At 39.2% G+C, this 25,147-nt stretch overlaps 1 protein-coding gene across 1 annotated transcript in view; it reads left to right on the forward strand.

Moving 5' to 3' along the window:
* The first annotated feature begins 21,571 nt into the window (after positions 1-21,571).
* The window catches only part of LOC149838112 (protein STICHEL-like), a 53,629-nt gene continuing 50,053 nt past the window's right edge, over positions 21,572-25,147 (forward strand). The window contains exons 1-2 of the mRNA XM_090006385.1: positions 21,572-24,148; positions 24,241-24,460. Of these exons, the coding sequence (XP_089862511.1) occupies positions 22,064-24,148; positions 24,241-24,460 (2,305 nt within the window). The 5' untranslated portion in view covers positions 21,572-22,063. The remainder of the gene's footprint in view (positions 24,149-24,240; positions 24,461-25,147) is intronic.

Consider the following 25,147-nt stretch of genomic DNA (forward strand, 5'->3'; position numbering starts at 1 on the left):
GGTCGAACGAAAAGAAAGGCGAGGGAGCAGAGCCCCCTACCAAAAACATCCTATTTTATCACGGAGAAAACTGTGGTTAGGCAGACCCCCTACCAGTTATACAACCATATACCATTGGGATTAGAACTTGCAACGTCCCAACACAAGGTGAGGTGCGCTAACTGCTCCTGCCAGAAAAGCGGAACCCGCCGTTGGTTTTTAACAGCCTACTTTGTGAGGTGGATACATTCCAAATACTAGCCTGAAGTGTAAAAGTAAAATGATGTTCTTATCCTTTTGCTAATCAAATAACTAAACTTATTATCTTTCATTAAAGAGATCAATAATAAGAGCATTTTAGTTGTTTGGTTTGACTAAATAAAGGACAACTTAATGATACTATTAGAGTGACAAATATCTTGAGATTTATGAAAAATCTCGCGATAATATCATGAGCAATTGCTTGAAAGCTTAAAATGGTAATTTCTTGTGAGATTTTCAAAATATCACAAAATTTAAAGAGAGATAAGGGGAGGCAAGATCCTTCTGTCGACAAGAGACATTGGTAGGGAGCTTCTCCCCCTGCCGACCGAACGACAAGAAAAGGGCGGGAGGGAGAGAGAGAAGGTTACCTGATGAAGAGATCGAAGGTGGCATCTTTGGCATCACTGGAAAACGCAGAAGAATAGGGAGAGGGCAACAAAGTCGAGTGGTCAGTGGAACTGTCAAAGAACCCAGCAAGGATGAGAGAGTGCAGGAGGCAGTGGAAAATCAGCTTGCTGGCACGGTCATCAATGAACGTCGGTCGAGTTGCCGGAGCAAGAGGAGCACGCGATGGGTCGTAGAGGGAAAAAAGGGGGGATGGCGGCTATCAGAGGGGTGGCCGGTGAAAGTGCAGTAGGATCGACGCAACGAGCACTAGAGGGGGGGTGAATAGTGCTTTTAAAAATTGTCTGCGGAATTTTGACGGATTTTGCAATTCACAAAGCAAACACACAAAGAACACAATAATTTATTTTGGTTCGGTCTTTCCCAACCTACATCCAGTCCCCAAGCAAAATCAGCTTGAGATTTCCACTATCAACCTTTTGTAACTACAAGTTCATACAGACCAAATCTTGTCCCACTTCCAGTAACACACCCACTGAAAGCAAACAACTCCTTTAAACCAAGGAGTCATTTTTTTTACAGAAAATTGAAACAAGTAACAACTTACAATACAACCTATGAGCCCTTCTTATGAATGCAAATGAGATGCAATTTGCTTTTGAGGTTGTTAGAATACTCTACTCACGAATTCACTGTCTCTCAAAGGAATTTGAGTGAAAAACTGAAGTGAAAAATATAACGTGAGTAAGAAAATGAATATGAGTGAAAAGCAAAGAGTAATTGATTCAAATTGATTGAATTGCAGTGCTTTTGAGTGTAAAATGCACTCATATTTATAGTTGAAAGTTTTCATACATTGAGGGTATGAAAGGGTGTCAAAACAGTCCATTTTGAATGATCAAAATGTTTGAAAAATGAAAAGACACGCCTTTTTAAAGTTTCAGGAAAAATGGCAAAATTAGTCGACTGGAACAGTAGTTAGTCGACTAATAATTAGCTATTAGTAGATTGACAGTTATCGTCGGTCGACTGATCTGTTTATCAAGTCGTTCGAAAAATCTGAAGTTTTGAAACTTAATCGACTAGAGAAAAGTTAGTCGATTGATAATATCATCAGTAGACTGAAACCTTTCAGTCAACTGCTGCTAAATTTTTTTGAAAAACAACACAAGTTCTGTACGGTCGACTGATAAAAGCATTAGTCGACTGCTGCTAAAATTCCAGAAAACAGACATTTTGTCTGGTCGACTAATAAAACCTTCGGTCGACTAATTTGACAAAAATGATATTTTAGAAAATATGGCGCGAAAGGATTAGTCGACTGGTGAGTCTATTGGTCGACTAATAAACACGAATATTTAAGAAAAGAGTTTTCTAAAAAGATTTTCATGAAAGGTTCTTTTAGAAAAGTTTTTCTAAAGACTTTTTAGCTAAAATGCAATCGAAATATGCACTCTAAGTAAGGCTCTTACAAGAATCTAAGACTTTTAATGAATATAACATTTGCACACTAGTCTTTAAAGATTCTTCATCGAATTCTTCAATGCTTGTCATATTTCTTTATTGCCTTAGCTGAAATGCAGTTAATTCACTTGCTCATCATCAAAACCTTGTACTTGAGTTATCATGTACGACTTCATTGTCGTAACAATCTCCCCCTTTTTTATGATGACAAACTTAATCAAAGATGAAACATTTAGATGCATAGATGGAGATTTTACTCCCCCTATCAATATGCTGCAAAACATTAAAAGTTAGTACATATATCACATATTGATTGGTTTGCATTTTCATCATTACTTCATGCACATGCAATTTTCAATGCTTTCTCATGATGTAATTTTCATGTCATAATGCAATATTCAATTTCTATCTTTTTCTCTTAATTTCGCATTTCTCATGCAAGGTCTATCTTTTTCTTCTGCAATTTCCATGCATGTGTCTACCAAATTCTATCTTTTTCTCCCCCTTTGTCATAATAAAAAAGAGTAAGGGCAGAAATAGCATAAACAAAATGTAAATTCAAGTTCAAAATATTACAACCCATAAAGTATCACAGTTTAGTAAAGACAGAAAAGTGAGTTGAGCAAGTCCTTGATTGCAGTAATAAAAGTGTAAAAACTGATCCAAAAGTATTATATAAAAGAGGATTTTGGAGTAATCTGAGAGAAAATCCATATTTTGCTAGAGGTGTAGGAGGAGGAGAACCTTTTGCGGATGCAGTCTTCTGACGAGCCATGGTTGAAACAAATTCACCCAAAAAATTTTTTCAGTTGCAGAGAATGATTGATCAACACAGTCGTTGAGAAGAACAGTTGATGTCGGCTTCCAAATGATGTTTGGCGGGAGAAAGATGTTGTCGTGCGTCGTGCAACAGAAATAGAGGAAGATACGGTGGCTGATGGCGGGTGAGAAGGTTGCCACAAGAAGATTCTGAGAACTGAAGATGCACCGATCACGGCAAGAGGATTCCGGCGAGAACTGAAGATGCACCGGTCACGACAAGAGGATTTTGGCGAGAAGAGGTTCGAACTGCACTCCGAGGGTTTTTCAAAAGAGTGAGAGAAGAGAGAGAGAGAGGGTTTCATTTTTCAAAGGGTTTCGTTTAAGAAAAACAAAAAGGTGCATAAAAAAATGAAACGGTGCCCTTTTAAAAAAAATCGGGTAAAAAAAAATCCAAGGGGTATCGGGTCCCTTCAGTTGAAATTTAAAAAAAAATTTAGTCGACTAAAATTTTATCGGTCGACTAATAAGGTGTGACTTATTCTAAAAAATTTTAAAGCATCAGTCGACTAGAAATTTATCAATCGACTAATATGGTGCGATTTTGAGATTTTGTTCAAAAAATTAGCATTTTATAAATCCAAAAATGAGCAAATGCCTAGTTTTCTCCTAATTCTCATAAAATCTTCATTTTTAAGTGGTTTAGTGAAGATATCGGCATGTTGTTCATTAGTGAAAATAAAATTTAACGAAATGTCTCCTTTTAACACATGATCTCTTAAGAAATGATGTCTAACTTCAATATGCTTAGTTCTTGAGTGTTGAACAGGATTTTTCGAAAGATTTATAACACTAGTGTTATCACAATAAATAGTTGTTGTGGAGTAATTCAAACCAAAATTTTTTAAGATCTGTTTCATCCATAGTACTTGTGAACACTCTAAACTATCCGCTATATATTCAGGTTCAGTTGTTGAGAGTGACACTGAATTTTGCTTTTTACTAAACCAAGAGACTAAGGAATTTCCTAAGAAATGACAAGTTTCACTAGTACTCTTGTGATCAGATTTACTTCCTGCAAAATCTGCATCACTATATAAAATTAAATCAAAGGAAGATGATTTTGGGTAAAACAAACAAAAATCTGAAGTATCTTTTAAATAACGAAGAATTTGTTTTACTGCAGTTAAATGAGATTCCTTTGGATTAGCTTGAAATCTTGCACACATACAAACACTAAACATTATATCAGGTCGACTAGCAGTTAAGTATAATAGAGATCCGATCATACCTCTGTAGAGCTTAGTATCTACATTTTTACCATTTTCATCTTTATCAAGAGAAGTAGTTGTACTCATAGGATTTCTTCTTGATTTCGATGAATCCATCTCAAACCTCTTGAGAAGTTCTTTTGTATACTTAGCCTGGTTGATGAAGATTCTTTCTTGAGTTTGCTTTATTTGAAGTCCAAGGAAGTAGTTTAATTCGCCCATCAAGCTCATTTCAAACTCTTCCTGCATTGCTTTAGCAAACTCTTTACAAAGAGAATCCTTAGTAGATCCAAATATTATGTCATCAACATAAATTTGCACAATAAGAATATCTGAATTAAGATTTTTAATAAATAAAGTGGAGTCTACCCGACCAATGGAAAAACCAGATTACAACCAAACAACAAACAACAACAACTATGCCTTCATCCCAAAACAATTGGGGTCAGCGATATGAACCAAAAAAGAAATTCATTTTGGGTCTTCCACATGAATCCTTTTCCTCCAATCATTTCTATCCAACGCCATGTCCTCGGTGAGGTTCAAAGCATTCATATCCTTTCCTATCATCTCCATCCAAGTCTTCCTAGGCCAACCCCGACCTCTTTTAACTAATATATTTTCCCATTTCTCCAACCTTCTAACTGGAGCATCATTAGGCCTTCGCCGAATATGTCCAAACCACCGTAAACGATTCTCTCGCATCTTATTTTCAATGGGTGCAACACCTACCTTCTTACGTATCTCTTCTTTCTGAATCTTATCTTTTATTGTATTTCCACACATCCATCTAAGCATCCGCATCTCAGCTACACTCATTTTTTGAATATGATGTCTCTTGGCAGCCCAACATTCCGTACCATATAGTAAAGCAGGTCTAATAGTCGTCCTATAAAACTTTCCCTTCAACCGCAATGGCATTCTACGATCGCACAGCACTCCAGTAGCACTTTTCCATTTCATCCACCCAACCTTTATCCTATGATTTACATCTCCATCAATTTCTCCATACTTTTGAATGATGGATCCCAAATATTTGAAATAATCATTCACCGGTATATCTTGCTCACCAAGCTTCACTACACTCCTATCACTACTTCGTTGCTTACTAAACCGACATTCCATATATTCAGTCTTACTCTTACTCAACTTAAAACCTCTAGCTTCCAATGTCTGTCTCCATAATTCTAACTTAGCATTAACCCCAGCTCTAGACTCATCAATCAAAACAATATCATCAGCAAACAACATACACCATGGTACATTTTCTTGAATTGATCTCGTAAGCTCATCCATCACTAACGCAAATAGGAAAGGGCTTAAAGCAGATCCTTGATGTAACCCAACCGTTATCGGGAAATTGGTTGTCACCCCTCCACAAGTGCGGACATTGGTTACTACTCCTTCATACATATCTTTAATTATACTAATGTACTTGAGAGAAACACCTTTCTTCATCATTGTCCACCAGAGAACGTCCCTAGGTACTCTATCGTATGCCTTCTCTAAATCAATGGAAAAACCAGATTGTTCTAGAAAATTTTGTAGTTTTTCATACCACGCTCTTGGTGCTTGTTTAAGTTCGTACAAAGCCCTTTTTAATTTATAGACTTTTTCTGGATATTTCTCATTTTCAAAGCCTGAAGGTTGCTCTACATAAACTTCTTCATTGATGTGTCCATTTAAGAATGCACTCTTAACATCAATTTGATATAACTTAAAGTTCATGTAACTAGCAAAAGCAAGCATCATTCGAATTGACTCCAGTCGAGCCACTAGTGCATATGTTTCATCAAAATCTATGCCTTCTTCTTGATTATAGCCTTGTGCTACAAGCCTTGCTTTGTTTCGAATAACTTTGCCATTTTCGTCCAGCTTATTTCGGAAGACCCATCTTGTTGTAATTACTAGATGATCCTTTGGTCTATCAACTAGATCCCAAACATCATTCCTAGTAAATTGGTTAAGTTCTTCAAACATGGCCAAAAGCCAAAATTCATCATCACAAGCCTCATTGATATTCTTTGATTCTATTTTAGATATGAAAGCAATATTTGCAATATATTGCAATTGCCTTCTAGTTTGGATACCACTCTTTATTTCTCCAATAACTTGTTCATGTGAATGATTGTGAACTTCTTTCCAAACTGGTTGAAGAGGAACATTATCTTGAGAAGTAGTCTCTATCAAAGGTTCTTCTTGAAGTATTAATTCTTCTCCTTCGCTTAGAGGTATAACCTGCTCACAATTCTCATCAAATGCAACATCTAAAGATTCTTCAATGCAAGATGTTCTTTTATTAAAAATACGATAAGCTTTACTTCTAGAAGAATATCCAAGAAATATTGATTCATTTGATTTTGAATCAAACTTATCAAGATTATTTTTGGTGTTTAACAAGAATCATTTACTACCAAAAATTTTGAAATATGAGATCTTTGGTATACGATCATAATACAATTCAAAACATGTTTTATGTAAAATTGGTCGAATAAGAACACGGTTTAAAACATAACATGTATTTATTGCTTTAGCCCAAAAATATTTTGGTAAATTTTTAAATTGAAGCATGGTTCTAGCACATTCTTGCAAAGTTCTATTCTTTCTTTCAACAACTCCATTTTGTGGAGCCGCTCTAGGAAAAGCAAAGTTGTGAGATATACCATGTAAATCACAATACTTTAGAAAAGATTCATTTTCAAATTCACCACCATGATCACTACGAATTTTAATAATAGATGTAGATTTTTCATTTATAATTCTTCTACAAAGTTTGGAAAATTCAGAAAAAGCATCATTTTTGCTTTTTAGAAAAATCGCTCATGTAAATCGAGAATAATCATCTACTATAACAAAAGCATACTTGCTACCATTCAAACTTTGAATTCTAGATGGTCCAAATAGATCTAAATGTAAAAGTTCAAGAGGACGTTTTGTTGAAACTATATCTTTTGCTTTAAAAGAACTCTTGATTTGTTTACCCCTTTGGCAAGTATCACATAAGTGATCTTTCTTATATGGTATTCTAAGTAGGCCTCTTACAAGATCATTCTTGGATAACTTGGAAATAATTTTAAAGTTAACATGTACAAGTCTCTTGTGTCATAACCATTGAATTTCATTTGAAACAATAAGACATTTTTCATTAAAAGTGGGTAACTCATCTAGATAAAGTTCATACACATTGTTCTTTCTTATACCTTTAAAAATGATCCTTTTAGATTGAAAATCAGAAATTAAGCATAAATCATGTTCAAAAGAAACAAGAAAACCTTTATCACATAATTGACTAATGGATAATAAATTATGCATTAAACCATCTACTAAAAGAACATTTTCTATCAAGTTAAATTTTGGATTACCAATATTACCAATACCTATTACTTTTCCCTTGTTATTGTCACCAAAGGTGACGATTCCTCCATCCTTACTTTGGAGGGTTAAAAAAAACTTGGCCTTCCAGTCATATGTTTGGAACAACCGCTGTCTAATATCCATTTGCTCCTTATTTTGTGTACCTACAACAAAATTAGAAGACAAAGAATTTGACCCCTTTCTATTTTTTGGTCCATGAGAGTTAGCCTTAGGAACCCATATCCATTTGGATTTTGGTTTCCTTTGATAATAAATATTCTTTCTATAAAAAGATTTAACATTTCTAGAGTAATCATGTCTAGGCTTATAAGCATTATAAGTTCCATGATTAAATACATTTCTAGAAAATTTAGTTCTTTGAACAAATGGTTGAGAATATTGTCTTTGATTCTTCACAACATAGTTTGGTCTATTTTGAGTATCAAATAAGCTATATCCCAATCCGGTTTTATTAACTGAGCATCTTTGAGAACCAAGAAGTCTTTCTAGATTCTTTTGACCATTTGTGAATTTGGTCACTATAGAAAGAAGATCATTTGATTTTTCTTTTAGACTAGTTATTTCTTTTTGTAAGAGATTGGTTCTAATTCCAATTTCTTTTATCTCAAATGCTTGGCAAGAGTTTTTCTTCTTGAGATCTTCTATCTCTTGAAGTAACACTTTATTTTGAGAGTCAAGAGTTGAATTTTTAGTTTTTAACTCTTTATTTTTAGAACTTAGACTCTTAAATTTAGCATATAAATCATTAAATGCTTCTAATAAATCATTATATTCAAATTTACTTACCAAATCTTCTTGTGCTACAAAACACATGTTGACGACTTCTTCATTTGATTCTTCATCGGAAGAGGAGTCACTATCATCCAAACATGCTTGAAATGCCTTTTTCTTCTTGAATTGGTCCTTGGGCTTGATTTTGAGAAGAGGACAATCTTTCTTGATATGTCCTGTCTTTTTGCAGTTAAAGCACTTGACTTCATTGAGATTGGAAGAATTTGCTTTCTTTACCTTTCTTTGAAATCTTTCATTTTTGATGAATCTTCTGAATTGCCTTGTGATGAGGGCAATATCTTCATCTTCATCTTCTTCTGAATTTTCAAAGTCAGAAGTAGCCTTAAAAGCAAGAGATTTCTTCTTGGGTTCTTCTTCTTGTCTGTCTTGAAGTTGGACTTCATATGCCATTAAGTTACCAACTAAATCTTCAAGAGTGAGAGTGTTTAAATCATTTGATTCCTCAATAGCTGTGGTTTTTCTCTCTCATTCAGGAGTTAAACACCTTAGAATCTTTCTGACTAAATCCACTTGTGAATATTCTTTTCCAAGGGATTTCAGAGTGTTAGTGATATCGGTCATTCTTGTTACCATGTCCGATATAGATTCATTTTGCTTCATTTTAAATAATTCAAAATTATGAACTAAAGAAGCAATTTTAGATTTCTTTACCTTTGATGTACCTTCGTGAGTCACGAGAAGAGTATGCCAGATTTCATTTGTTGTAGAGCATTGAGAGATGTGATTGAACTCTACCTTGTCAACGGCACAATACAATGCATTCATAGCCTTGGCATTAAGTGAAGCAGTCTTCTTTTCTTCATCGGTCCATCGGCTGAAATCAGTTGATGGCATTTGGTACTTTTTTGAAACGACTCTCCAAATTTTGAGATCCATGGATTGTAAGAATATTGTCATTCTCACTTTCCAGTATCCATAGTTTGTTCCGTCGAAGAGAGAAGGACGAACAGAGGAGCATCCTTCTTTGTGCTGAGATGTTGTAGTTGTCATGCTAGATAATGGTCAAATCAAAATAATAGCATACCTGCTCTGATACCAAATGAAAGTGCAGTAGGATCGAGGCAACGAGCACTAGAGGGGGGTGAATAGTGCTTTTAAAAATTATCTGCGGAATCTTGACGGATTTTGTAATTCACAAAGCAAATACACAAAAAACACAATAATTTATTCTGGTTCGGTCTTTCCCAACCTACATTCAGTCCCCAAGCAAAACCAGCTTGAGATTTCCACTATCAATCTTGTGTAACTACAAGATCATACAGACCAAATTTGGTCCCACTTCTAGTAACACACCTACTGAAAGCAAACAACTCATTTAAACCAAGGAGTCCTTTCTTTTACAGAAAATTGAAACAAGTAACAACTTACAATACAACCTATGAGCCCTTCTTATGAATGCAAATGAGTTGCAATTGGCTTTTGAGGTTGTTAGAATACTCTACTCACGAATTCACTGTCTTTCAAAGGAATTTGAGTGAAAAACTGAAGTGAAAAATATCACGTGAGTAAGAAAATGAATATGAGTGAAAAGCAAAGAGTAATTGATTCAAATTGATTGAATTGTAGTGATTTTGAGCGTAAAATGCACTCATATTTATAGTTGAAAGTTTTTATACATTGAGGGTATGAAAGGGTGTCAAAACAGTCCATTTTGAACGATCAAAACGTTTGAAAAATGAAAAGACACGCCATTTTAAAGTTTCAGGAAAAATGACAAAATTAGTCGACTGGAACAGTAGTTAGTCGACTAATAATTAGCTATTAGTAGACTGACAATTATCGTCGGTCGACTGATCTGTTTATCAAGCCGTTCGAAAAATCTGAAGTTTTGAAACTTAGTCGACTAGAGAAAAGTTAGTCGATTGATAATATCATCAGTAGACTGAAACCTTTCAGTCGACTGCTGCTAAATTTTTCTGAAAAACAACACAAGTTCTGTCCGGTCGACTGATAAAAGCATTAGTCGATTGCTGCTAAAATTTTAGAAAACAGACATTCTGTCCGGTCGACTAATTTGACAAAAAAGATATTTTAGAAAATATGGCACGAAAGGATTAGTCGACTGGTGAGTCTATTGGTCGACTAATAAACACGAATATTTAAGAAAAGAGTTTTCTAAAAAGATTTTCATGAAAGGTTCTTTTAGAAAAGTTTTTCTAAAGACTTTTTAGCTAAAATGCAATCGAAATATGCACTCTAAGTAAGGCTCTTACAAGAATCTATGACTTTTAATGAATATAACATTTGCACACTAGTCTTCAAAGATTCTTCATTGAATTCTTCAATGCGTGTCATATTTCTTTATTGCCTTAGCTGAAATACAGTTGATTCACTTGCACATCATCAAAACCTTGTACTTGAGTTATCATGTACGGCTTCATTGTCGTAACAATCTCCTCCTTTTTTATGATGACAAACTTCAACCCGACAGATAATACATTGACTAAAGCCCCGAAAGACTTGCGACTGAGGGCATCAACCACAATGTTTGCCTTCCCCCGGTGGTAGGAGATGGTAAAATCATAGTCCTAAAGGAACTCGAGCATATTCAGTTCTTTCTGGGAGAAAAGGTATTTAAGACTCTGATGGTCAGTGAAGGCCTCGAACTGAACTCCGTATAAATAGTGTTGCCATAACTTTAATGTGAAGACTATAGCGGCCAACTCTAAATCGTGTGTCAGATAATTTCTCTCGTGCGGCTTGAGCTGATGAGGGGCATAAGCTATCACCCTACCATTTTTCATAAGGACGCCACCGAGACTCGATCCTAAGGCATCAGTGTAAATCATGAACCCGCCTTGGCCAAAATTGGAGCAGTGGTAAGACGTTTTTTCAATAACTAAAAACTGGGCTTGAAACTATCGTCCCAAACAAACTTGGTCTTCTTTTTTAGCAACTTTGTCATAGGCAGCGCAATTTTGGAAAAGTCCTGGATAAACCTTCGATAATATTCAGCTAATCCAAGAAAACTTTGAATGTCGCCCACGTTCCTCGGTTGCTGCCAATTCAACACAGCCTCAACCTTCGCAGGGTCTACAAACACTTATTTCTTCGGAATGACGTGACCTATAAATATTACCTCTTCAAGCCAGAACTCATATTTAGAAAACTTAACGAAAAAGTGTTCCCTTGAGAGGGTCTCTAAGACAATGCTCAAATGATCTCGATGTTGCTCCCGATTTTTTGAGTATACCAGGATGTCATCAATAATAATGATCACAAAAGTGTCCAAGAAGGACCTGAACACCCTATTCATAAGATCCATAAAAGTTTTGGGGGCATTTATGAGTCCAAAAGGCAAGATAGTGAACTCATAATGCCCATAACAGGTTCAAAAAGTTATCTTTGAAATATCGCGCTCCTTGATCCGAAGTTGATGATGTCTAGATCTAAGGTCGATCTTAGAGAAGATTCTGGCTTTCTATAGTTGGTCAAAAAGATCCTCGATACGTAATAGTGGGTATTTATTCTTGATCGTGGCTTGGTTGAATATTCGGTAATCGATGCACAACCTTAAGGATCCATCCTTCTTTTTAACGAATAAAATAGGGGATCCCTAGGGTGACACACTAGGGCGAATGAACCCCTGATCCAGAAGCTCCTGAAGTTATTTCTTGAGCTCCTCAAGTTTTGCGGGTACTATACGGTATGGTGCTTTAAAGATGGGCACGATATCGGACAACAACTCAATACAAAACTCCACCTCCTGAGGCGGAAGAAGACCTGACAGTTCTTGGGGAAAGACATTCGGATATTCATGTACCATATCCAGCTCGCAAATGAGAGTCAGTACCGAGTCTAATTGGATAACGCTGACTAGGAAAGCAACACATCCCTTACACAAAAAATTTTGTGCCTTCAGTGTTGAAATCATCTTGGTCTTACGCACTAGTCTGGGAATCCAGAATTCCACCTTTGGAAAGCCTGGAGAGCACAACACAATCTTGTCTTCGCAGCAAAAGACCTTAGCATGGTATTTATGCAACCAATTCATGCCTAGGATAACGTCAAACTCCATCATCTCGAGTAGGTTGACACAAGTAAGTGTCGATCCACCACAACTACATCTAATTCTGGCAAGTTGGTGGCACACACCATGTTCTTCCCAATCGGGTTATACACGTCTAAGGCAGAGTTCAGTCGTGATACAGATAAATAGAATTGTGCAGCAAATCTTACGAAAATAAACGTATGGGTGGCACCACAGTAAAAAAAATGAAAGTTGCTCGGTCTGCGACTAGAAAAGTACCTTGCACGAGATCCCCTTTTGTCAATTGTTCGATCGTAGCAGCATATACTCGCACTGATGCTTTCTTCACACCGTTGGTTTGTTGTTGTTGTTGCTGTTGCGATGTCTGTTGTTGCTGCTGGGGAGGCTGGTGTGCATCGCCTGAGATCATCTAACGCTTTCTTCCGGCAGTCTCAAACACAGTGACCCATCTTGCCATAATATAAGTAGTCATTCGTGTCGTAGAGATAAGGTTGACCGCCATGCGATATCCCACATCTGGCATAGGTGTCTCTCGAGGGTTGTTGGGGTGGTGGATGACTCTGATACCATTGTCTCTTTGCTGGAAGGCCATGTTGCTTTTCTCCCTCGATCTTGACGGGTAAAAGCGGCCACCGAACCTGGTCGTGAGGTTGGGCCTTCTTCTGCTTGCCACCTGCCGCAGGTAGCTTCTTGGTCGGAACACTCTTTGAATGCTCCTAGTCTTCACTAAGAAGAGTAGTTGCTGCAACAGTCGTAGAGAAGGTCGTAGGCATACTCGTAAGGACCCTGTGCCTGAGCCCTTCCTTCAGGCCTCTAATGAACTTTCCTACCTGCTCACGCTCGTCCCCAAAAAGGTGGGGACATGGACGTTTCAACCACTGAAGTTTGGCGATATACTCGCTCAAAGGTAGGCTGCCCTAGCACAACTCCAAAAACTTGGTCTTTTTTTTCTCCCTCGCATGAAGGGGAAAGTAGTTCTTGAAGAACGCCTTCTTGAAGGCATCCCAGGGAACCACCACGATACTCAAAAAATGTACCTCCCGAGTGGTATCCCACCATTCTCATGCCTCGTCCTTTAGCCAAAAAGACCTGAACAAAGTCTTCCTCTCATTAGGGACTAGGAGAACCTGAAAAACTCTTTCAATTTCCTTAACTCAATGCTCAACCGCATTTGGATCCACCTTGCTAGTGAAAATTAGAGGGTCCATCTTCAAAAATTTCTTAAAAGTGACCCTTTGCTCTATGAAAGTAGCCATATTCCCTTGGACAATGACCTGACTCATGATTGCTTCTGCCAACGTATTAAGGAAATCCATTACAAATCCCCTTTGCTTTGATCAGTCATCAATTGAATCCCCACTCGAACTTCGCATCATCCTTAAAAATAATCATAAGGTACAAGTCAGAATGCACCAAACTTTATAAAAAAAGCATAATACTTTATAACTCTTAGGTCATTATAGGTGTATCTAACACAAAATTTTAGCGATGCTGGTGCACAGGCCAAAAAGAAAGGATTTATCTGCAATGAAGTTCACAGACTCCTATAAAAAAACTGGATATGCACTAACTCCTTCTAGGGACGGCTAGTGAATTGTCGAAGATACTCCCTCTTATCACTCGAGTTCTTAAACCTACATCGAGGGGTGAAAGGGAGTGGCTCATCATAGGGAGACTCTTCCCTATAAAGCAGCATCGCAGACGTGTACTGTGGTGAGCCCAAAACGCTCACAGTCAAATCTGAAATATTTATTAGGGAATCAACAATATGTATGGGGGATATGTGGCCCTCAGAGGCTATTGGGGGCAATGGCTGCTCGACAACCGCTAGTGGTAGATTCGACATGTTCAGGTTTGGAATGACAGTTTTTGTAAATCTCTGAGCCACAAAAGTCTCATCGCGCTCAGCCTTGCAGAGACAACAATCTATGGTGTGCCTCAAATCACCACAGAAGACACACTGAACCTGGACCTCTAGAGGATAGTCTCCTTCTGATGCTTCTGGCGTAGCATGTTGATTCACCTGAACATACGAAGGCACATGCGCATCCATCCTGCATATACTAAAGCCCAAGTTGCTACCTCTCAACTCATCTATAAAGGTCGGTGGGGGTGGGCGGTTAGCCCAGTAACCTGTCCAGAACACTCTATGTCCTTCCCTTTCTATGAAGAGCCCCCCTCCCTCAACAGAATGGGCACACATTTTACGTGCACCCCTATCATGATAGCCACTAGGACCAGCCGACAGATCCATCAAACAAAAGCACTGACAAAGCAAAAACAACATTTTAGTTTACAAATATTAAATACTTAACAATAATAGAGGCCTACTTACTGCGCGATGGGATGCTCAATGGTTAAGGCTCAACTCTTTTTGTCCTGGCTCTGATACCAAAAGTTGTAATACCCCAAAAATTCAAATTGTAATTAGGAAAATGTTTAGTGAAATCCTTTCAAAATTCAGAGTTTGTAAAGCAAAAACTTTTAGCAATAGCAGATTTTTTTTAAAAGGAAACAAGTTGATACTTTTGAGCGTGTTAGCAGAAAAACCCATCGAAACCATTTATAGCAAAGCAATTAGTGAACAAAAAGGTATATTTTACTGATAAATATTTCAGCTTGTACAAGATTTGGGGTCTTTCTCTCCTGAAAGCAAAAGTACAAAACCCAAAACAAGTACCCAGGACTTCAGAAAGAAGAGTGAGGCCTTGATCCATGTTGCACCATGCCATCGACTGTATGGAGAACCTACTTGTCACCTGCACCCATAAAATGAGTCAGTTTCGTAAAAAACTGATAGGTGCTCATAACTATGCAAGCATATATCCATGATAAAATCGATTCCACAGACAAAGGTCAAGTACTAGCCAGAATCACTTATAACAGAATTAAGTATAAGCAGTTATAATCAAGCTAATCATACAGTTACCACAAGGTCAACCATGCATGCCATTAACTACCACAAGTAGTAAGGTAAAGCAGGTAACTAAGCTCAAGAGCAAATTAACTATCGTAACTCTACCAAAATGCAAATCTAACAGTGGTGAGATCCAATCATATTTTTGTTCTGATTATTAGTTGGTCATTGTGGGTACGCATAAGGCACAAAACATAAAAATAGTCGAGATCAATTTGGGGGTCTATTATGCCATATATTTTATGCTTCCCCAAATGACTAACTGAGTCTGCTCTTCAAGGGACGGCCAGTGACCAAAAAAGTAAATCTTTAAAGGCAAAACCATGGCCTATGGATGCATCCAACTTCTGCAGAAGTGTCAGGCAACTACCACCTAGGATAATTATGGTAGCCCTTTTTCTTCTAACTTCGATGACTGAGGAAGCTGAGTCATTTGCTCGTAATAGCCATGAATGGTATGTCCATCAGAGTTTTTATACCATCTATCATCTCTCTTGATGAGCCATTTTAAACAAGTATGATGGAGGTTTCTTAACAGACGCCTCATTCTACATGCTTTGGTTCATTAGACCCATTTGAGCATCTTGCCTGTGAAAGCCCTTAGTTACCATTTTTGGAAATTCTAACAATTATGTCTTGTTGCACACCATGAGGTTTAGCAACCTCTCATGCTATATATCGTAGTATCACACAACGTCACTGTCAAATGACTCAATTATGATGATAGGCAAGGATTACTCAAAATGACTCAAAACAAGTCCAATCATGTAAGCATTCTTGAGAGAAAACAGAGTCCCTATAAGGTATATTTTCTCGATACCAAATTGTTAGTAATCAAATTTGCATTGCTGAAAAAAGAGCGAACCTTGGTACATGTGCACTCGCATCTTATGAGGTTTTATCTTGTAAGCAATCATAAGAGACAGAATCCTGGCATCTTGGGTGGCCAAAGCCCAAAAGTAGTCAATGAAAGGATGCAAATAGCAATATACGACAAAAGCAAGAAATGCAACAGTAATTTAAAGGCATGAATGTAAATATAAGCAACTAAGACAAAAAACAAAGCCTAAGCGCATAAAGCGCAGGGCAAAAATAAAAAAATGTCAAAATTAAAAGTAGAAAGTAAAAAACCATGATGCATAAAGCGCGAAGCAACAGAAAGAAAATTATTGGAATCAAACAGTAAATAGCCATGGTCCATAAAGCGTGGGGCAACAAAAAAAAAAGTGTAAGAAAAGTAAAGACATAAATTAAAAGCCTGAGCACATAAAGCGCAATGACGAAAGTGCAGAAAGAGCTAACACATAAATTAAAAGAATGGGAACATAAAGCGTGACTGCAACAGAAAGAAAGTACAGAAAGTGTAAAAACATAAATTTAAAGTCTAGGCACAAAAAGCGACGGCAACACAAAGGTAAATGACAGAAAAATAAAAGAGGACAAGGATCATGAAAAGAAAATGTTTGGCTACCCGTGTGGGTTGTAAATCCCCTTATAAGAATAGTTGGACCTAAATTGAGAACGGTAAAATCATGCTTGAATGATCTAGCTGGTTCCATCGTTCCTCAGTAAGACATGTACCATGACATCCCGTGGTCATCGTTTTGACATTATGGGAGACTCACGAACTTACTGCAGTGATTCTGTTGTTGGGAATTTGGATCAATCACGTCCACCGAACAGTACCGTTCCTTGGAAACAATTCATCTTCAGTTCAGTAATTACACAAGTATAACGTGACCTTTAGATTGAGTTGCATGATCCAATGAAATATATGTAACAATTTTTCTGTGTAAAGCTTGCCTTTCATTTCAGATACTTGAGGTGATTTTGTTCCCTTCTTGACTTGTTCCGTGGAGATGGTGCGGGGGGATGAAACGTGGAGGCAAGCGGTGGTGGGGAGCCTTCCACAACTTTACACATCACGTGATAATGCTATAAAAAATAATGGTGGTGAACGGGGGGCGACCAGCGAAGCACGTGCAGGTAACGGCTCTTTTCCTCGGGATGGGGGTGAGCACTTGTCCACCAAAAAAAAAATCAGTTTTAAGCTTTTACTGGCGCAATTTACACTCTCAAGTAAAACCCTTATTTCTTGTAATGAATCTTAGTAGACCCAGTGAGGCCCGGTGCTTCTGCTAGATCTTTGACCGATCCCCGCCCCCTCTCCCATCGTCACAAGTCAAGTGTTTTATTCAAGTGAAAAAGCTGTTTTTTTGGGGGATCGCCATGCTCGTTAGCCACGCTTGAGGTCCGTAGCTGATGATGTTTCTTCTCAAATCATATATGGCACTAAGGATGCAAATGGGTCGGATTCATGATGGTGGTTTTGCAATTTTTGGCTGATTCTGTTCTGAACCGATTTCGTCCCTGGATTAGTTAGGTTTTTGGGGACTTTACGATCCAAGGATCGAGGTTCAAACATAGGATTTCAGGGATGTAAACGGGTTGGATTCGTGTCAGATCTAGGCATTACTGAGTGCAGCTTAATCGGTTCTTACTTAAGCAAGCTATGCGAAGCGCGCCCCCCTTTGGAGTGTTCTCTTCCTCCTTTTGGTTCTACTCAATCAGATTAAGAGTCGAATGGAATCAGATAAAACTGAATCTGGATCCGACTAGCTTTAAACCAAATATTACACTTAATTTGATGGTCAGATTCGGATCTTGGTAAGTTCCAAGTTAAGTTTTGAATGCTAAACTCAATACCAAACCCGAATCAGATTATTAATTCGATCTACATTTGGCTACTGATTCCGATTAATTGGATTCGGATTTGGGTCAGAAACTCCCCTTTTTTGCAGAAACAGATGCCGCCAAAAGAAATTCGTTCCCCAAGGACAGAGGTGCAACTCTACTTAGTGGTGGTCCTCAATGATCCTTTGGGTGTTACTTTCGCCTTGTAAGAAGGAGACCCACTTTCATGTGAAACATCACCATCAGGTTTTCACTACGAATCCAATCAGAGATAGCTGCCATACGATACGAGTTGCGAGTCTTGGAAGGTGAATGGGGACACGTCACAGCCTCATCCTGATAAGAATGATAGCCCATCGTCGTAACCCCTTTGGACTAATTCAGTATATCGTTTAAATCATGAGGTGGGGGAGTCCCCCCTTCCTGGAATGTCAATTCAAGTTTCTTCCATTATTAGTATATTGGGTGAGCATGCATTACTTTAGTATTCTTGTGGGATCCCCTGCCCCCTCCCCCATTCATAGATTGGCCGTCACAACCTAATTAATTAAAAATCTCATGCCACCTTAGGGTGGCACGCCTGCGCGCGCGCACACACACATATATATATATATATATATTAAACCCCATTTCTCATTCTGCCACATAGGTTTTAAGTGTTTTATAATTGTATCATATTTTTTTATCAAAAAACATGTTTTTATGAGCCGGAAAAAACTGGTACCTTCATAACCATTGACTGTATACATGTCGGCAATCCAACCGTACAGATGTGATATGCATGCTTGGTTTTATAAGAACCTCCTCTTGTATCGTCCTATTTTGATGCATAAACGAGGGTTTTTTAAGGCTTCAAAATCAATGACTCATAATTTTTATAAAATATTCAAGCATTCAAAAATCATATTTTTTCATAAAAAATGCAGGATCCAATGGTTGTTGATTCCTAGCAAATTCACCATGCCAAGCACATATACACGTGGTTGGATTTGCAAAAAAAGTGTTGGAAATGCCTATATTTCTATTTATAATATTCTAGTGACTATAAAAAGTTAGCTACTCTTAATTTGTTAAAAAAATTACATGGTTGCTATATAAGTTAACACATTCTATTTTTTTGAAAAAAATGCTTACAAATATCCAACAATTTTTGTGTTTTCATTCATTGAACACATGACAAAGCTGTCATTTAGTGAAGTGTTTACATAAAATGCAACTTCCCTGCATTGCCCACACAGCCACCCATCTTGACGTTGAGTGGTCTCCATCTTAAGAAATGTTGAGATGGGTGGCTGTAAGTGCCGCCTTTATAAAAAAAATTCCCTTTAGAGAAAAGTTATAAAGAGCCTTTTTTTTCCCTCAACTACCCTGGTTCTGCTTTAATGAGATTTACCAATGGCCACTAGCCCGGTAGGAACAGCTAGTGAAAGTCACCTTGTGTTGAGATGTTGCAGGTTCAAAACCCAACGGTATAGTTGTATAATTGATAGGTGTCTGCCTAACCCCAACTTGCCTTAAAAAAAAAGATATAAGATAGGATTTAGAATTAGGATCAATGTAATGCTGAGAGGGTAGCACAAAATGCAGCAAACTATAATATACTAAAAGAGACTACAGGACAATGACGATTTATAACAAAAAAAATTTCTCGGTAGCCATCATAGTGACAAAAGTTACAAATGGAAAAATCTCGGGAGTAAAAAACTTGAGTTTGAAAATTTTCATAAATTTCACATTTTTTGACAAAATCTCGGTAATAAAAAATAAATTAAAAGATATAATTTTTTTATAAGAAAATATAAATAAAACACATTTAAAAATAAAAAACTTGCAATAAATATCTGCTAAAACTGTAAATATCACGATATTTGTCACTGTTTGAAAATCTTGCTAGAAATTGCAGTTTTAAACTTTTGGACAATTTCTCACGATATTATTGCAAGTTTTTTATAAATCTTGTGATATTTATTACAGAAGTAGCAATACCTTTGTTAATATTAAATTATATTGCTAATTATTCTAATTTGATTGAAAATCCCCTGTGATCCAACAAGCATGATAGAGATCGTTGTCGCTTTTTCCTTTTTTTGTTCTAAATTTTCGTCAGCGTGGATGACTTACCCAGCGAGATGGGTTTTGTTTTAGATCCCTTACATAGGGTTGTCAATGGGTAGGGTTTGGTTCAGATCCAGGTAAAATCAGACTTGAGCCCGATTTTCTGGTATGGTATCGGGTTCGGACCAAGGTCTAATCGGGTCCACTATAAGAGAAACCATACCCTTACCCGATAAAAACTACATGAATCAGACCCGGACCATACTCGATACAATAATATTTTTTTATCATTTTTACATTGAAAATTTGTGGGTCTTAATGAAACTCTGGTTGGGCCGAGTCTGCTATAAAATTTCACAAACTATACCCGGATTCACGTATTAATCCGACCTTCGGGTCCGGTCTCAAGTCTTAATCGGGCCTTATTATTTATCACCATACCCGGACCCTATAGGGTTTGGTCCGGGTCTGGTACAGGAAAGAGCATCCTTAGCTGGAGACTGAATTGATTGCAAGCATCTAATAATACAAGTAACTGATACAGTACAGAGACCAACGGGGGCTTCACTGGTAGGAGCAGCTAGTGCAGGTTGTGTTGGGACGTTGCAGGTTCAAAACTCAATGGTTATAGTTGTGTAAGTGGTAGGAGTCTGCCTAACCCAGCTTGTCTTTAAAAAAAAATGAATACAATAGAGAGGGGTCAAAAAACACATCCCGGTAGTGGAACTGGAGCATAATGGCACTAGGAAAACAGGACCTCTCAAAATGGGCCCCCTATTAATAGTAGGAGTTCGGGGGCAGCCCTCCCAATTTTTTTTAAAGAATCAAAATAACAATAAAATTTGCATTCACATTAAATAAATATAATATTTCAAATATTTATATTATATTAAATAAAAACATATAAAATATTTATATAAAATACCTAAACAATACTCATTGGCCTTAAAAATGGGCCCCTAAATTTTTTTTGGGCCCAGGGGCCCTCAGGCCCAAGCCTCATTGGCCTCTTTACAGGTCCGGCTCTGCTCCCATTGCACAGACAAGAGTAGAAAGAGGGTGTACACAGGACAAAACAGCCGGAGGCTTGACATTATTATTGCACGTCAGATCAATAAAGTATCAGCTCGGGTGAAAGAATTAATCCCATGTTCGAGATTTTGCAAATTATGCTCCAAATTAAAATGCTTAATAAATCTCGAAAACAAAGATATCCTCATATTCAAGTCAGAGCCATCTCAATTATGATTGGAGGAAAACCTGTAAGTAGGTAGATTTTATTAGTTGGGAAGCCCCATCACAGACTGTTTTTGAAGATAAAGGGCAGCCTTGTGTCTTCTAAGACTAAGACTGTAGGGGTAAATCTCTGAAGTACACAAAGCTTTTCGCAGTAACTTCCGGTTGGCAATGAATTCTAAAAAAACTACGGTGCCATCAAAGCCTCTTCAGAGGGAGGTGAACGGGCAAAGGCTGGTGTTCCCACGTGCGTGAGTGAAGCAACCGGTTGGGATGGGAGGGAAATTTTTGATTTTTGTTTATTGTCAGACACGCGCCAACAGGAACCCTCCCCCCCCTCGATGTCCCAGACCCTTGTGTTTTTTTTTTGAGAGAGAAAAAGAAAAAGGGGTGTGTGAGATGTTCTTCACCACTTTCTGAAAATATCACATCTGAATCACATCTCTCCCTCTCCAGTTTACGCGTTTCCTGCACCTCCTCCTCTCTCTCTCTCTCTCTCTCTCAAGCTTCTCTTTACATATTTTCCTCTGCTTGTAAGTTTTGGGTTTCCCTCAACATCTCCCCAGAGTGATGTTAGCGCGTGCGCTATGTCCTCGCCTTCAATTCCCAAGACCCCTGTTCTTATAAGCAGTATAGGCACCAATCATTAATCAACTGTGTTTGCTATTCTTCGGTAAGTTTTCTTCTTGAGTAGTAAATCGTGGTGTAATTGCCTGGCTGGGTAGCTGTAACTGCTGGGCCGGTGAGAGGATTCTCTCGTGCTGCTACCAATGCCCAAAAGGAGAAAGATTGGATGCATTGATGAAATTAATTGGGTCCCCGTTGCGGTTGGGGGCCGCCTGACCTCCGTTTGCTTCTTTGCTGCTGCTGCTGAATTTCTATGACGACACTGGTCGGCGGGTGTTGCTCAGGAGTGGCATCATGGTCGACAGGAGGATGGTCAGGCACTCGGCGGGTGATTCTGGCGAGCTCCGCCTTAAGAAGGAGCTCACGGCCCTCAGAAAGGCTCGATTCCTGCGTGACCCGGAGACGTGTTCCTCCTGGAGGTCCCCACTGAGCACCACCCGCTCCTCCGTCACCGCTGCCCTCCTGAATCGCTCGCCCGGTGGAGGAGGAGGTGGAGGTGGAGGTGGAGGTGGAGGTGGAGGACGAGGAGGTTTTAAGACCGGGGTGCCGATCTCTGCCCCTGCGGAGAAGGATGACGATGGGTTATTCGAGCTCGACGATTCGAGCTTGCATCCGACGGCTCCCGGTGGCCGGGATAAGTCGATCTTCCTCTACAATTGGAGGAATCGGTCCAGCGGCAAGGGGAGATGGTTGTTCCCGAACGTTTTGGGTGGCGAGAACAGCCAGATTCACCCAAAGAGGGACGACATGCTGGGATCGGTTAATGGCAGCAGCATCGGAGTAGGCGAAAACAGTTTGAGTGATTCTCTGAGGGAAGAGCCCGCGAATGGCCTCGATTGTGTGGATGAATCCTCGGTGGTGCTGAGGAGATCCGGGAGGAGGCTCCGGAGTGGCAGTGGCGGTACGAGGAATGGCCGCTCGAATCAGCACCACCATGGTATTATCGAGCCGGAGCAGCAGCAGCAGCAGCAGGAGCAAGGTCGTTCGGACTACTGCAATTCTGAGGATTTTGGAGTTTCTCTGTACGATTTGGCCCATGAATCCCGTTCACGCACTGAATCGCCGCTGCTGCACGGCTACTCGGTGGGTTCGGAAGAGCACATCCCCAAGGATGGGAAATGGATCCGTTCATCCAAGCTCGTGAGGGGCTCCAGGAGAGAGGAATCCTCCTATACCGCATCGACGCGTAACCCCAGTCTAATCAGTTCTTGGGATGGAACCGCTTCGTTCGGCGACGACGAATTGGAGGATTATTTGGACGTGCAGAGACGACAAGGTTGCGGCATCCCCTGTTACTGGTCGAAGAAGATGAGGTACAAGACCTCCCGAACTCGAGAATGCTGCTCTCCCTCCTTCTCCGATGCATTGTGGAGGAGGGGCAATAGCATCTTGTGCGCAGGCCAATCTACATGCGCCAAACGCTCGCCTTCGCTCCGCCACAAACCCAAGGCCTCCTCCTCCAAGCCTTCACAGGGCTTGCCATTGTTGACCAATGGTTCGTCTGGCGAAACTCTAATCGACGAGCTATCGACCGATTTTGGGGAGACTGATTTGGAGGCATCGAGTCGTCTGGATGGAAGAAGATGGTCCTGTTGCAGGAGCCCGGAGCAACGACTACCGGCATTATTAACCACCGGAGCAGGACATGCGGTGCCTGACCGAGAAACACCCAGGAGTTTGAGCCAGAAGTATCGGCCGAGGTCCTTCGACGAGCTAGTGGGGCTGAAAATTGTCGTTCAATCGCTTGTTAATGCGCTGTCCAGAGGAAGAATAGCACCAATGTACCTCTTTCAAGGCCCTCGAGGAACAGGAAAAACATCAGTGGCGAGAATTTTCGCAGCTGCACTGAATTGTTCGTCCGCTGATGAAGCAAAGCCTTGTGGCTTTTGCAAGGAATGCACTGAAAATGTTTCCGGAAAAACTGTGAGCACTGTAGAGTTGGATGCCACCAACAGGAAGGCAATAGCTAAAGTGAAACAACTTCTGGAGGATGCTTCTGCATCTCCGCGATTGTCAAATTACACGGTGGTTCTCATAGAGGAATGCCACATGTTATCCATCAAAACATGGACAGCATTTCTCAATCTGATGGAGGAACTGCCATCACATTTGGTTTTCATATTCATTACCACGGAGCCAGAGAATTTGCCTCGAGCTGTTTCTTCTCGGTGCCAGAGGTATTTCTTTCCCAATATCAAGGATGCGGATATTGTGCGAAGGCTTGAGAGGTTAGCTATGGAAGAAAACTTGGATGTTGAACCAGATGCACTGGATATGATAGCCTTGCATTCCGATGGTTCTCTTCGCGATGCAGAAACGATGCTTGAGCAATTGGGCTTGCTGGGAAAGAAGATCACTCTATCTCTAGTCAATGACTTTGTAAGTTTGATTCACAGATACTTTTGTTAACTGCGTGTTGGTAAGATGATGCTTGATTTCCGTCTGAGCGCTATATTTTCCTTATCACGTAGGCTGGCATTGTACCAGATGACAAATTGCTTGATCTTCTTGAATTAGCCATGTCGTCCGATACCTCAGAAACAGTGAAAAGAGCAAGAGAGCTGATGGATATGGGTATTGATCCATTGGCTCTCATGTCCCAGTTAGCAGCCCTTATTATGGATATCATCGCAGGAACTGACAGATTAGCGGACTCCAAATGCAATGGTTCAGTTTTTGACCGACAAAGTTGTAAGTCTCCCCACACCCCCCTCTCCTCTCTTCCTGCTTGTTATGTTGGAGACGATGAATGCAGCTTAGGGGTTTGAGATTAAGTATATATACTTGTAACCTTGCAGCTTGCATACAAAGAATGGATTGAAATATTGGTCCCTTGTTTATATTCTTTTGATTAAATGACCCATCTCTTAATCAAAAAAATTCCTTGCATACTTACATGGTGAATCAGAATGAAAATTATGATGTTAAAAAACATACACAATGGGGGTGGGGGGGGGGGGGGGGGGGTTGTTTTCCTCAGAATTGAAGGGTCAAATACTAGGTGTTGAGAATAGGTGGTTTTAAGTGAAGTCTTTTTATATATTAGAGGCTATTTGAAATTGTGATTTTATAGTAGGCTTAAATGTAACTACTCTTTTCAGCCTCTCTCTATTTAACATAGAGAGAGACCCTAATAACGGGTTAACAAGTTCTATTATTTGCAGCCGTCTCTCTCTCCTTTTCTCTCTCTCTCTCTCTCTCCTTCTCTCTACCTAGGGTTCGGTGCACTTCATCTCTTCCGCAACATGGTATCAAAGCCTACGATCTCAGGAGCGTGATCTACACCAAGGAGCGTGATCTACACCAGGAGCGTGACCTACATCAGGAGCGTGACCTGCAACGATCTCGAACCAGGTGTGGATTAATTTTTTTTTTAGA

The sequence above is a fragment of the Nuphar pumila genome, chromosome 5 (assembly GCF_984573655.1).
Source record: "Nuphar pumila chromosome 5, dmNupPumi1.hap1.1, whole genome shotgun sequence".
Lineage (NCBI taxonomy): Eukaryota > Viridiplantae > Streptophyta > Magnoliopsida > Nymphaeales > Nymphaeaceae > Nuphar > Nuphar pumila.